Source organism: Neoarthrinium moseri (genome assembly GCF_022829205.1).
Source record: "Neoarthrinium moseri strain CBS 164.80 chromosome Unknown scaffold73_Wmoseri_CBS_16480, whole genome shotgun sequence".
In the NCBI taxonomy this organism is placed as follows: domain Eukaryota; kingdom Fungi; phylum Ascomycota; class Sordariomycetes; order Amphisphaeriales; family Apiosporaceae; genus Neoarthrinium; species Neoarthrinium moseri.
In genome coordinates, this window is record NW_026055187.1 from 162,553 (window position 1) to 175,662 (window position 13,110).

Here is a 13,110-nt window from a genome sequence, read left to right on the forward strand (position 1 = left end):
GCATTCCAAACCGAATGCGAACTTTTCTGATCAAGACTTGTTAGCTTTTGGCGTTCGTAATCAAAGCCAGACTGAATCGGGTAGTCTTGACAAAGCTGATACCTAAAAAGCCTGAACTTGGGAGTACGCTCGCTCCATGAAACCCGCTGTGTAGCAATAGTAAGCTGCCAGATGGCTTCGTGGCATCTGACACATTGCTGGCAGACACAACTCGAAGAGGCTCAGATTAGAGCTGGGCTCTTCTCGTGCCATAAATTGCAAGTCAAAATGATGTTACGTGCAAAGAAGGACGTCTCTTCGTGATTTAACACGTAAAATACTGCAATGCACCAGATTTGCAAATCATCCCTAGCCTCGTTCGTAGTTCAGAGCTATAGTGTTGGTAAAGTATACATTATTCTAGTAGTCTCGATGAGCGACTCCAGCTGCGTAATCCCAGCATCCTAATACTGAATAGGCTTGATATAGTAAGGAACTGTAAGGACACAAGACGGACAGATGGATTACGCAATGGACTCCTTGAACTGTGTTGCGAAGTGAGGGCCCAACGGTGTAGTTAATCCAGTCCAGTGCCTGCCGTACCAAAACCCGTCATGCGGTCTGTGCACCACCTACGACTAGTGTCCACGAGTAACTCTATGATTCCGATCCAATATCCAATGATTTGAAATTGGCAGAATGCACTGGGTCTATGGTTGCATGCACAGCTACTATTTAAGTTACGTCATAACTAAATAGGAAGTGCACATGTACTTGGCAATCTTCGAATGATTTGATAACTGGCCAATCAGTACAGACTCTCCTCAAACCGCTCGTAACATGATGTGCCTTCCAATGCGCGGATATGGCAAAGCTGGGCACTCAACCAATACGAACGCACCGGAATTGAGCCAGAACAGGGGTGGGATCCTCTTCCAGCGCTGACATTTTGGCACGACCTCAAAATGCGTAAGGTGGCTGTGCCGGTGCTTTCTAACAGAACATTCGGAACAGGCATAAGAAAGGCCTTGTCTGCCCGTACGCAACGTCGGCTCTTCTATAGTTCTTGTTATCATCATATCCCTCTCTCCACATTATTCCACACTTACATTCTATAAGAACGACGACCCTGCGACAATGGCGTCCATGACGAACGACACGTGCAACGGCCTCACGCTTTCGAACTGGGAAAGCCAGGACAGGCCTACCGATATCACTACAGGCTATATTCTCAACGGCGGAAACGCCACGTATCGGGCAATGCAGACGTGCTGCAGCCCCAACCCTGTCAGTGTCGTTGACAACTGCGTCGTCTGGTGTGAGCTGCCTCCTGCCATCACGGACAAGGGTCAAAACGGGACTGAGGCGACCGCGTTGGCTGATTGCCTCAGGTCGAACGGGGTGGAACACCCGGGAGAAGTCGGCGCGGCCAAGGCCAAAAAGTCGTCGGGAGGATCGCGCACCATAGGTCGTCACCCGGCCTTACCAGGTCTCGCTGTCTATGCGTTGCTGGGTCTATGGCTGTCCGTGGGCCATGTGATCACATGATCAACAAAGTGTGCTCATGAAAGGAACGTTTGACAAGAGGAGTTTACCTCTTGACGACCCAATCGTGCTTGTACTGGGAATCCAGGCTGAGAAGCGGAGCCAGAAACTGGGTATAGCAGGCTTGAATCCATTTGGACTGCATTAGCAGCCGATCAGATTGTGGCTAGTTTTATAAATGTTTGTTTAATTGCACTCCTTGGGTGCCTGTCATATTCAAGCTTTACAAGTGCTCGCAGAAAGGCAATGGTCTTGTGTGAGCCAACATCGGACTAAATACATAACCCCTCATCCTGCGGTATTGTAGGCTGGTGTTTGTAGATAACTTCCAAAGCATTGGAGGATATTCGACATTTCCGTGGCGCCATAATGACAGCACAAATCGACTGGTCACCTTCTCGCTCCAGACTGTATAAGAATAAAGCCTTGCTAACTACCAGATCCGGCCATGGACCTAAGCTCTCGGTAATATTTCCAGAGCTAGTATACGCAAAATAACCTGGAACTGCTATAGATGAGATGGAGAATTATACTTGACGGGATCTACTTAGTCTCCACTTCTGTAGTTCAAAGGGGAAAAAACGTTACCTTGAGCTGGTCTATAGCTGTTTTTTCGTTGCGTTATACGCCATGGTGTTGTACATGTTGGTGGTAACTGGATTTATAGACACACTAGCCATGGTCTGTCAATATGGAGGTGGAACGAGGCCAGAACAAGTACTCTTTGAACAACTACTGTCGGGACCTGCCAATCAAGCCTATGCCACCATCTCGTCATGTCTTTCTCACGTCGTCATTTTCAGAACGTACACTTTCAAAGTAGCCATGACATCCGTACCTCCAAACCACCACTCATGAACTTCAATCAAGTATTTATTTTTCCATCTGGTCTTATTATCACCCTCCGCTGTGGATAATTGCTACTTGCGTATCCCAAGAATTCGATTAAAGCCACTTCCCCTAAATATTGGCAGGTTGCCCTATGTGGGCTTTATGCAGGTTTCGGGCAAAGCACAAGTGCCTCTCCAGACAGATAAATAATTATGGGCCCCCTTGTTCGGTACAGAAGGAATTATGTTCCAACTCGACAGCGACCATCTCAGAGAAGATTCTGCCAAGATATCTCACCAGCGTAGTGCAAACTGCAAGGTATGCCAAGGTCAAAAGATCATTTATCATAAGAGCAAGTTCGGCGGAGTTGGAATTGTTGGCGAGTTGGAAAACTGTGTGGATCCACCTGGTTTCAAGCATTATAACAACGATTCTGAGCGACAATTATCACAGTTGGAGATACCCTCGATGAGATCGGCGAGAAGATTCACTTGTCCATGCTGTCGGTATGATCACACAGGGAATTACCAACCGGCATATCTATCACAATCAACGGTCCACCGCAAAAGATTTGCCAACACTCCCCTGCAGACTTTACTTTGGAAACTTGCAGACCATTCCCATCACCGCGATGGTACTGACCTGCGCGTTCTATATTGTTATGCCGTCCCAAATCAATCCAAATCGCATGGTTGTAAGCGATTATTTGTTACAAACACAACTCTTGCTATTTTGGCTAAGCCTTAAAACGTTCCCCCATATGTAATTTAGCCGTCTTGAATTGCCTTCGATATGGCTTGTACCAAATGGCGGGCCAAACTGTCTTTGGCAGCATCGACGAGCATGGCCCAAGGAAGAACCTTTCTTGAATCCGCCTTTGCGACCTCGATGATGATTTTGGTCCGCAACAATTGCCGTTCAGGTACCCCTTTCCTACAAAGATGAGCGACTATGATTTGCCATCGCGTTGCCTTGAGCTGAGAGCCTTTCTTTTCCTGTCGAGTTCGATCCTGATTAGCTCGATCGACGTTCCACTTCGCGCTATTGCTCTTGAATTGTTCAAGATCAAAGATTGATTCGCTGTTCATAGTTGAATCCCACTGCATTTCTTTCTTCTGCTCCGGGATCTCAAAAGTGCCTCCCAGTCCAAGGTCATCAAAATGTGCCCCGGCGGCTATCACGGATTTCAGATCGCGCAAGAATACCTCACTATGCCTCCATACATCTGTTACAGTGAAGCCGAGGAACACCCAAATGGTCCCTATAGTTGGACTATAGTATACATCTCGCTCCTGTTGCCGCTCGGACGCGTACCAATTTGGCACACGGCTATTGGGATTAGCCCCGTGGCGAAGAAAATGGGTGAATACACCCAACTTTAGGGCATGTAAATAGCAGGATTGCACTTGCTTTGGTAATGCGTGTGCTAAGTCCGAGTTCTGATGCCATGGTGCAATTAGAGACATGAACTCTGTCCAAGGGCTAGTAAGACCGTTCATGGGTTTTACTATGAGTTGTTTGTTGGGATCAAATCCACTTTCAAGGAACTGCTGAATTAAGGATGCTGTCCCAGGGGAACCGTCTGGCCTTGTTGTAGTAAAACAGATCGTTGTAACCAATGATTCAGCGGCGTAACACTCGGCTGCCAGCAGAAGAGGTGCTTCAGCAAGGACTGTGAAGTACGCTGCGTCTCGGCCAAGCTGCCAGGAAATAAAATGCCGCAAGTTTTTCTCAATGACTGCTTTCCGGAAGAGGGACACGATACCTTCCGCCGGAGTCAGCATGTCTTGACCACTTATCATCGACTCGTCTGGCATTATGATCTGGCCTGTGAGCACCATCGTCTGTAATACCAACTCCAGTTCATCCAGGAGTTCAGCCACTGGCCTCCTGCAACTGCTATCTTGGTTTTCTGCCACTTGAGCGTAATCAAGAATCTGGCTAAGCCGGAACAGAAAAGACTCTTCTCCCGACTCTGAGCTCGTAGAACCGTTATTGAATCGTGTGCTCTTCATCCAAGCAATATGCGCTCTCAGAATGGACAAGGCTGGCTTAAAAGATCCGGTCGACCTGTTCCTGAGGAAGTCTGCCATTTCTGCCGAACGAAGAAAATCTCTAACAGTCCGATGCAGAAATTCAACCTTTCGATCACGAACCTCTAATAAGCCCTTGCATCGGCTGTTCAGGCGCTTTGCCATGGGTCCATGGAATCTTTCGAATTCGTCCCCATCAAACACTCGCATGGAGTTCCCCAGAGCGTAGTCTTCATGTCGATGTTCTAGGTCTTGGAAGCTATAAAGTTCCAAACGAAGCGGTTCTTCAGCCACGATGGCTAACTGGAGCGTTCGGGATTGCTTTTGGTGGTAAAACGGCTCAACGGTTTCCAATATTTGTTTGAAAAAGCGTTCTAGATCCGTAAGAATGATGTCCAGTCGCATTGTAAGGTCTTCAAGGCTGTCACCGTTCATAAGACCGTCGCGAAGTTGACGCACAACCAGGAAAACCCAAAGGAACACTCCTTCAGCCCGTTCTGTGATTTTTTGTATCAACAGAGGAACTTCGCTGCGTTCCATTGAGAATAAGTTCCAGTGTGGATGCCCGGAGAATTCAGATTCCACGTAATTAGATATGTCGTTCCGAGTCAATTCATGAACGTACAGTTTTTTCGTGGAGTCCTGCCCTAACAAAGTCTCAAAAACATTCCATGGCCGACTTGAAATACATAGTTTGATGCACGATGAGGCGCACATGTCAATCAAAGCTCGACAAATATCGAAAGAATCACCTTCATACTCGTCAAGTCCGTCAATAAAGAAGCAGAACTTAACAGGTATTTCTTTCTGACTCTTCATCCCCTCCAGGGTGTCTTTCAGCTCTTCAAGTGTCCATTGTCTTTTTCTATCTGACTCTCCAAAACGTGCCCACCTCCGTGCACAAATGATCGGAATCAGCTCTGGGAGCTGGCTGAGAATGTCGTATAGTAAGGATCTTAATAGACCCTCACGAGATCTTTGCATCGAGGATCCAGAGCTCCAGAAGAAATGGCTTGCTACCACAATACGGGCATCTCCTGCCCAGGTAGATAAGTGTTCCGTTGTTTTGTCATTCTGACAAATATATTTAAGAAGCGTGGATTTTCCGCATCCAGGTTTCCCGGAAATCCAGTATACGCCTTCCCCACTCTCCAGCCATTGAATTAGCAATGGCTGAGTGGAATCCTGGGTTGTTACAGGAGTAAACACCCATTTGAAGGTCTTCATGTGTGCCCGAGGGATGCTGTTGTGTCGCATAGGGCGTTGCTCAAAGTTCAGGCCAGAAAGAACGAACTCCTCACGGGCATATTTTCTCTGAAGACTTGTTAGTCTTGAGACATCGGCTGTTAGCACCTCGACCTCATCAATGCTGTATCCTCTGATAATTCCTCCATCATCGGGCTTGATAACTCGGGTCTTGATGAGTTTGATCTGCTCGTATACATTTTGCAACAAAGTTGCGAGGAGGTCAAATTGATTCAGTCTTTCAGCCCGAAGAATGTTTGTTTCCGATATCAATTGCTGCAGCTGTAATGATGTCTGCTCGGTGTTCTCACTGTAGGTGTCAGCGAAGCAGAACAATATACAGCCGAATATAGGAACTTACATTGAAATGGCAGAAAGCATCATCACAATCTCTTGCCGGTGTTTGCTTATCTGATCCTGAAGCTGTGCAATGTCTTTCTCATGCCAAACATCGTACATTGCTTTCTTGAAACTGTCCCATTTTCGGTTCCTCGAGGCACTTGTCACCTGAAGTTTTCGACTTATTTGTAACAGTTGCTTGCAGTCCTCAGTGCATTTTGCCACGAGGTCTTCGAGATCAGGCGAATAGTATGACAAGCTGAATGAACTGTCATTGTTGGCTGCATGCTTTGCATGTACGTATTTCATACGAGAGCTGAATTCCATTAACCTCTCGCTGATGCCCTCCAGGTGGCTGTTTTTGTCCGAAGTACCACACGCTGAGCTATGTATCTGTGCAGTGCCTTTGATAAGCTTAAGCGCAAACTCGGCGAATTGTCCAATGTTCCCTGCCAGGGCCAGAGCCGTTAAGGGCTCCATCACAAGGTCGCTGAAAGTACACAGGTGGTTTAGGGATCTGTAGACGCTTGAGAAGGGACTGAGAAACGACAAGAAGATTTCTTCAAAACCACTCGCCAATATTTATGCAACCCCGCAACAAGGCAACCGCGCTGCAACATCATAGTTGCCAAAGTCCACCCCAAGAAGACAAATGCGAACTGGGCAGCTAAGGCGACAGCCCTAATGTGTTTATCACTATAGACACCCCCTCTTTTTCTCGACAGATGTTCCAGATTCCAACCATAGCTGTAGGATGCTAATTCGCCCCCAGCTTTTCATCCACTCACTGAAATTCCAGGTGGAAAAGGCATTGGGATGATTTTGGAGCTTGATATGGAGTTAGAATAGTATTTCTGATGTCCCATTGATGTACTTGCGATGCCGTTCTGAGGTTATGAGAGACAGCGGATATCTCGAATGTTGCGGGTACATTACTCATGCTTCGGGCAGTCAGCAGCGAGTATGGAGTAGCAATGCAAGAGCCCTTAAGGGAACATTGCTAAAACATTGATTTCGTTGACTTGACAAACTTGTCCAATATCATACATCGAGTATATAATCTCATCTTAGTTACTCTGCGGTTTGTGCCACTATCCCTACTCCTTTGCCTGTCTCTAACGCAAGCCTTTTTGGTGGGGTCATAAGCGCCCTGCCACGAAGCCCCAATAGATTCTTCACACTGGATGTACATATGACGTTCATTTACTATATTTGCCACTCGATCCCCGCTGGTGACTGCCTGCGATCTCCGCCTTGTGATAGTAGTTGGGCGTCCAACTCTCTTCGAAGGGGCACGCACTACATTAAACTTTCCATGCCCTCCTGGTCGTGCCTAAGGACATCACGATGGAACGCACCGTCGCCGTGTATGATTCCCTGCAGATATGCCAATCGTGGTATCCTGAGCTGTTTGTCCATGGTGTATTAAAACGTCTCTTTGATCAAACAACTATGGGTAAACATTTCGCTTACCCGAATGAAGACATTTCCTGTCGTGCAACTCGGCGCAACCAAACTCGCCTTGGACCGGCATTAATGCAATGTTATGACCGCTCAGTTGATTTATAAATGTTTCTTCTTGTCTTCCACAATGCTGCATCCAACTCATGGGCCTGGCGAGCTTCTTGTAACTCGTGAGGCCGGCCCCAGCCGTCAAGTTCGCCGCCAAAGGCCTGATGATAGAGTATTATGTTCGTACTTGTAGCTGCAGGCCTAGCGCCAGCTTCCTTGTCCTCTCTTTTCTTTCTCCACTTGGAGATGAAGAGCACTGCTGCTACGACCACGGCGAGGAGTACCAAACCACATGCGATTCCGATGCCGACAAAAGCCCCTAAATTGAGACTTTGATTGCGCGTATTGCTGGCCGCAATGTTGGTATCGGTCTGTGTTGGCGTTGTAAGCGTGCTTGGCGACTTGACTACTGTTGGATTAAAGGCAGTTGGGCTCGGTGTTGCTTTCGTCGTCGTCATCGTCGCCGTTGTCGTCGTCGTCGGCGGCGGCGGCGTCGAGGAGGAATCTGTGGACTGGAACCGAATATTTACTCCAAATGCATTGATGGCCCCATCCGTATGTATAATTTCTACTCCCGATACCGTGGAGCCTTCGAAGATATCAAGCGCGGACGTTTCAATCCATGTGCTTGTGTTAGGTATTGCCGACGTGCAGGCAAGGGTAAGCATCCACGACCTGTCATAAACTTGACCACAAGAATAGGACATGCTAAGAAGGTAATGTCAGATAGGATGGAAGTCTTTTATGGGTAAGGGCTTTGTACCTCCCTCGAGGCCCGTATGTAGGGCAACATGTCTGGACCGTTTCCGTAACAGTGCCAGACGTCGTTAAGCTTTGGCAAGCTGCAGTATACCCACTTGGACAGACCCCTGGGGAATAGTATGAAAAAAGAGAGGATCCGTAGAAAGGAGGAAAACAATCGCCGGTCGTTAAAGGGAGTTGTTGAAACCAGGCAGTATTAATCTGAGCACCCGTGCTGGCTGCCAGCACACAGCTCCGTGGTGGTGTAAAGGTAGTGGTCAAGGGACCAATATTGACTGCCATTGGGTTTCCAGCGAAGCCACCGATTCTACTGCTCTTGAGGTGCTATGCGGTGAGTATATTGCATTCGAGGTTCAAAATCAGTGAACAAGTTATTGCCTCGAAATATCAAAACGCAGCCTAGCCTGTCCATTGTCGCCTACAAGGATTTTTTTTCAATGGCCATTCCATTACTTTTGGGGTCAGTCGGTATGTCCAGCTGTGGTGCTGTGCCAGGCGACGACTGGGCTGCAATCTCTCGTCTGGGGGCTATTTGCACGACCAGCTGCTCAGCGGGCTTGCTTTGGTACTTTTGATCTGGCCCCCGTTGTCGTAAGACCCCCATGGGTTTATTCTATCTAGGGTCAACCATGAGTAGCCCAGGGCCATCGAACGACTTTCCTTTGCTGTTCACCTTGGGTGCATTTCATGGCCAGGCTCCGCGCAAGGCTTGCGTCCAGTGGAGCTTCCTTTCTACCTAGAGCCTCGCGCTCTGTCGTCTTCAAGAAGAGAAATGCGGGAATCCTTAGCAGTTACTTGCTCGGATTCATGTAATAATGGTGTCCCTGCGCACGCTGGCATGCCACTCAATCTCCGCTGCAAGGTGTGGACAAAATTGCGGAAATCTTCAACAGCCCTTCAATGTTGAGCGGGACATTGAACTCGGAAAGGGGCTAAGGTCAAGATCTATACTTTGCATGTTAGCGCCGATGCAATGACTGGTCTTCAAATACCAACACAAGTAGAAGCCTCGTCACCAGGTGCGGGGAACAGAATCCCACAAGGACGTCGGTCTAACGGTTTTGTGGTAGAGGGTACTCGTGTGCAACACCCTTAAATTAACACAGGTACAAGCCTTGCTTTTCGGCTGAGGTCAGCCATTGATATCGAATTTAGGCGCCTCGTGGTGAATTTTCCACCCGAGCGGGACGCCCAGGCTTGTTCAGCGCAGATACTGGCCAGTGAACCTCGAAGTTCTGGGTGCGGCGTGGACATGCCCCCAAATTGAGCACTATGCATGATACAGGTTGCAAGGCTTCGCCTGGAAATGCCGTCAGCAGATTTGTACTACCACAGCATTCGTCCTCTCCAGGAGATTCTGGCCCCTTACGCTGAGTACACATGTTGGCGCCCATCCTGGCTGGCTCACTGAATCGAGTGTTATCTGAGTTGCCAATCTTTACGCTGGTTCAAGTGGTTGCGTCTTGAAAGTGGTCCGTCGAGGTAGAAACCCTAGCCTAGATCAATTACTAATCTAAGTTGTTCATATACATTTCCATCCCCCTGGTCTCAACTGATACGCAACACAGAGTATGTTGAGTTGGGCTTGACTCAAGCCAAGAGTTTACCAAGGTAATGAGGTGCTCAAATGAGCAGTAGAGGTGTCAGAACCAATTGAGAAGATGAGATAGGACCGAAGGCGAATGGTCTCGAGATTTCCAGGCAGTCGTGAGCCTACCTGAAGGTTCGCCCTCTACGCGGCGACCTGTACGTCCTCCTTGGGAGCAATCATAGCTACGATGGGACCGATCTTGGAATAATGTTAAAACTCAGCATGAAAATGGTCAAATATTGAATGGTATAATAGAGCACTTCTTGTAACCAAGACCAAAATCACAGGGCTGCACGTAGAGTCAGAGAGTCGTGGTTCGTGACGTTATGTATTGCAGCCTCCTATGAAGACCGCCGAAATTTTGCCGTACCATCCGAGCAATGCAAAGATTAACGCCTGATGGACCGTTCCTCACATGCTATCATCAACCATATCTCCGTCACCTTTGTCTGGTGGACCGAGGGAACCCAACACCGATTGCCTCAGATCTCTATTGCTCCTCAGCAGGGGCGGCCTCCTCAGCACCCTCCTGCTCAGCGGCACGCTGGGCCTCGGCCGCGGCCTGGACCTGAGCGGCCTTGGCACCGTAGTCCTGGCTCATGGGCTGGATGACGCTCTGCTCCTCCTTGGGCTCGATGATGGTGACGGCGTCAGGGAGAGACTTCTGGGGGCCGGCCTTGCCCTCGGGGTCGGAGCCGCGCATGATCTTGACCTTGATACCCAAGACACCCTGGCGGAGCAGGACGTGGCGGGTGGCGTGGTCGATGAAGTCCTTGGCGGGCTGACCGGAGTGGATCATGAAGCCGTCGGTGAACTTCATGGACTTGGCACGGGCGGCACGGAGCTTTCCGGAGACGACGACCTCGCAACCCTTGGCGCCGGACTCCATGATGAAGCGGAGGACACCATAGCAGGCACGGCGGACGGCCAGACCGTTGAGGAGCTTGTAGCGGAGGGACTCGCACTGAGCGACGGCGGACAGACCACGGTTCTGGACCTTGGCGGCGTAGAGGGAGACGCTGTTCTCGGGGAACTTGAAGCGCTTCTGGATGAGCGAGGTGAGCTCGCGGATGCGGCGACCCTGCTCACCGAGGACCTCCTGGGTGTGGGTGGCGCGGATGATGATGTCGGTGACGGTGGGGGTGACGCGGACCTCGACGCCGGAGTAGCCCTCCTCAGCGAGCTCGCGCTGGAAGAACTCGTTCAGCTCGGCGTAGAAGACACCGTCGGCGACGAACTTTCTGCGCTTGGAGCTGGAAAGAGGGCAGTTAGCAGCTTGATCTGACCAGGAGCCTTCCCCAACGAATCGGCCATGCCATGTCGAGGTTTCATGGCGGCGGCGGCGTCGATGGAAGAATGCGACAGGATTCGTAGACGTACATCTGAGTGCCCGGGACAGCCATTTTGACGGTTGTTGGTGATTGACTGCGGTGGTTAGTCGATCGAAAGGTCGGTGTCGGATGGTGGTGTTGGGGGGAAAGGGCCGGCAGGAGGATCGCGAATATCACGAAAAGTCGAGCGGTGGAGTGGGCGGGACGGGCGAGACACACACAGAGCAGCAAATGGCAGTGTCGGAATTTCGATAGGCGCTGCTCACAAAAAAAAATATCTAGGGTTTGTGTGGGAGCCAGCTGGGTGTGGGTGAGTTATCGATAAGCGAGACCGCGGGTGGGTGGGGTGCTGCACGGACCAGGCTGGCGGGCTGGGCTGGCCCCCTTGGTGGGCGCTCTGCCGCATGTGACGTCGAGCTGGGCCTCCAGTTCCCCGAGTTACGGATGGGTAATCATGTGCTCCCCTTCAGCCTCGCATGGATTGGACATAGTACCGATAGCCTCGCGCTAGACCGGGCAGCTACCCAGCAGTTATTGACGAAGGGACAGTGGGCCAACTCGTTTCTTGCCCGTCTTTCCATTTCTTATCAAAGTCATAAGCATTTTGTGGTAATGTAATAATCATGCTGTATCAATGTATTAATCATTGAAAACATATCGTCAAAGTGAGAGTCTTGTTTGTATACTACCAGGACTTTCCTCTATACATCTCGAATCTTTGTTGTTATGCAAATTCTTCCGCGCACCGTCATCGGAGGTCACCATAGCCTGTCCGAGACAGCGTTATTTCTCAGTGGTGGTGGATGACAGTTGAGCCTAGTTACAGCTTCTGTCGTCGGTGAGCACAAATTTATTGCCATACAAAGCACGCAGGATGTCTAGATAGGCCTATTGATCGCTCTCAAATAAGCATAGGCGATGTGCCAGAACGGTTGCCAGGCGTATCAACGTGGCATTCTGGATAAGTGACCAAGACGACCTCACCAGGTAATAGGTAGCGGATAAGCAGATCTAGGCGTAGCCCGTGAATCAACAGCATCGGCTTCGAATAATACAACTCAATAATAATCTCACTCGACAGTGAAAGGACTGAAGGTTTAGGTCGCGCCAAAGGATTAAGTATTTAGACTTGACACCACCACCGAGAAAGTCTAAGGCACTTTGTCCTTTACCATCCAACTATCTCAGAATTTGACTTATCGGAGATGGCAGACACCCCGAACATAAAAGAGTGCAGTCCTCTTCAGAGTTACTCTCCTTGATTTAAGAATCCATCTGCTACTGCTCCTCCCCACGCCAGAAGCTCATCAGTCTATACTTGGAACGGGTTTGTTGGCCACACCCTCAAACCTCGCATGTTTCTACACCACACCGGCAACAATGCCACAGCCTACTCGATTGACCTTCGTGGTTCAGAAACAAGTAATAATGGCTTTAAAGACAGTCAATAATCCACCCTGGGCGTCTCTCACCGGGGAGATCCAGCTCCGAATCTTGGAGTTCTTGTTACGTGATGGCTGCAGCTTGGCTCGGTTAGCCTCAGTATCAAGGCAATGGCAGACTGTTGTTGAGCGCCACAACTTCGAGCGCATCAACCGAACACTGTGGTGCGTTCCCGGCTTTGGTCCTATGACTCGCCGCAGCCGACCTCTGGTCAAATACATCTGGCTCTCTCTGGAACTTGACGAGTATGATTGTTCTATGTGCGGAGGCGGAGCCCGTGAACCATAAACTAGATCGTTTGCCCGGCACTACAACGGACAAATGCATTATCCTTACGGCAATGCACGACATATTCTTGACCCTCAGCGCATGGGAGCCCCAGGGTGACTTGAAACTGGATATCAGTATTCACTCGCCTAGCGACTCGCAGCATTGGTTGAAGTATCCGACATTCGGACCCGATACCCTTCCGCACAGCCAAGTAACGTTTAGCCAAAAA

At 49.5% G+C, this 13,110-nt stretch overlaps 3 protein-coding genes across 3 annotated transcripts; 1 reads left to right on the forward strand and 2 right to left on the reverse strand.

Annotated features, from left to right (window-relative positions):
* Positions 1–1,116: 1,116 nt before the first annotated feature.
* On the forward strand, positions 1,117–1,527 carry JN550_011793 (uncharacterized protein; the record flags this gene model as incomplete). Its single annotated transcript, XM_049310197.1, has 1 exon — positions 1,117–1,527. The coding sequence occupies one exon, from the start codon at positions 1,117–1,119 to the stop codon at positions 1,525–1,527; it is 411 nt and encodes a 136-aa protein (XP_049166292.1).
* Positions 1,528–3,122: 1,595 nt separating this feature from the next.
* JN550_011794 (uncharacterized protein) lies at positions 3,123–6,452 on the reverse strand (the record flags this gene model as incomplete). Its single annotated transcript, XM_049310198.1, has 3 exons — positions 3,123–4,917; positions 5,281–5,943; positions 5,995–6,452. The coding sequence occupies 3 exons, from the start codon at positions 6,450–6,452 to the stop codon at positions 3,123–3,125; spliced, it is 2,916 nt and encodes a 971-aa protein (XP_049166293.1).
* A 3,875-nt stretch (positions 6,453–10,327) lies between these two features.
* JN550_011795 (uncharacterized protein) lies at positions 10,328–11,240 on the reverse strand (the record flags this gene model as incomplete). The annotated part of the gene is made up of 2 exons (XM_049310199.1): positions 10,328–11,090; positions 11,218–11,240. 2 exons carry the CDS (start codon positions 11,238–11,240, stop codon positions 10,328–10,330), a joined length of 786 nt encoding a protein of 261 aa, XP_049166294.1.
* Positions 11,241–13,110: the final 1,870 nt, after the last annotated feature.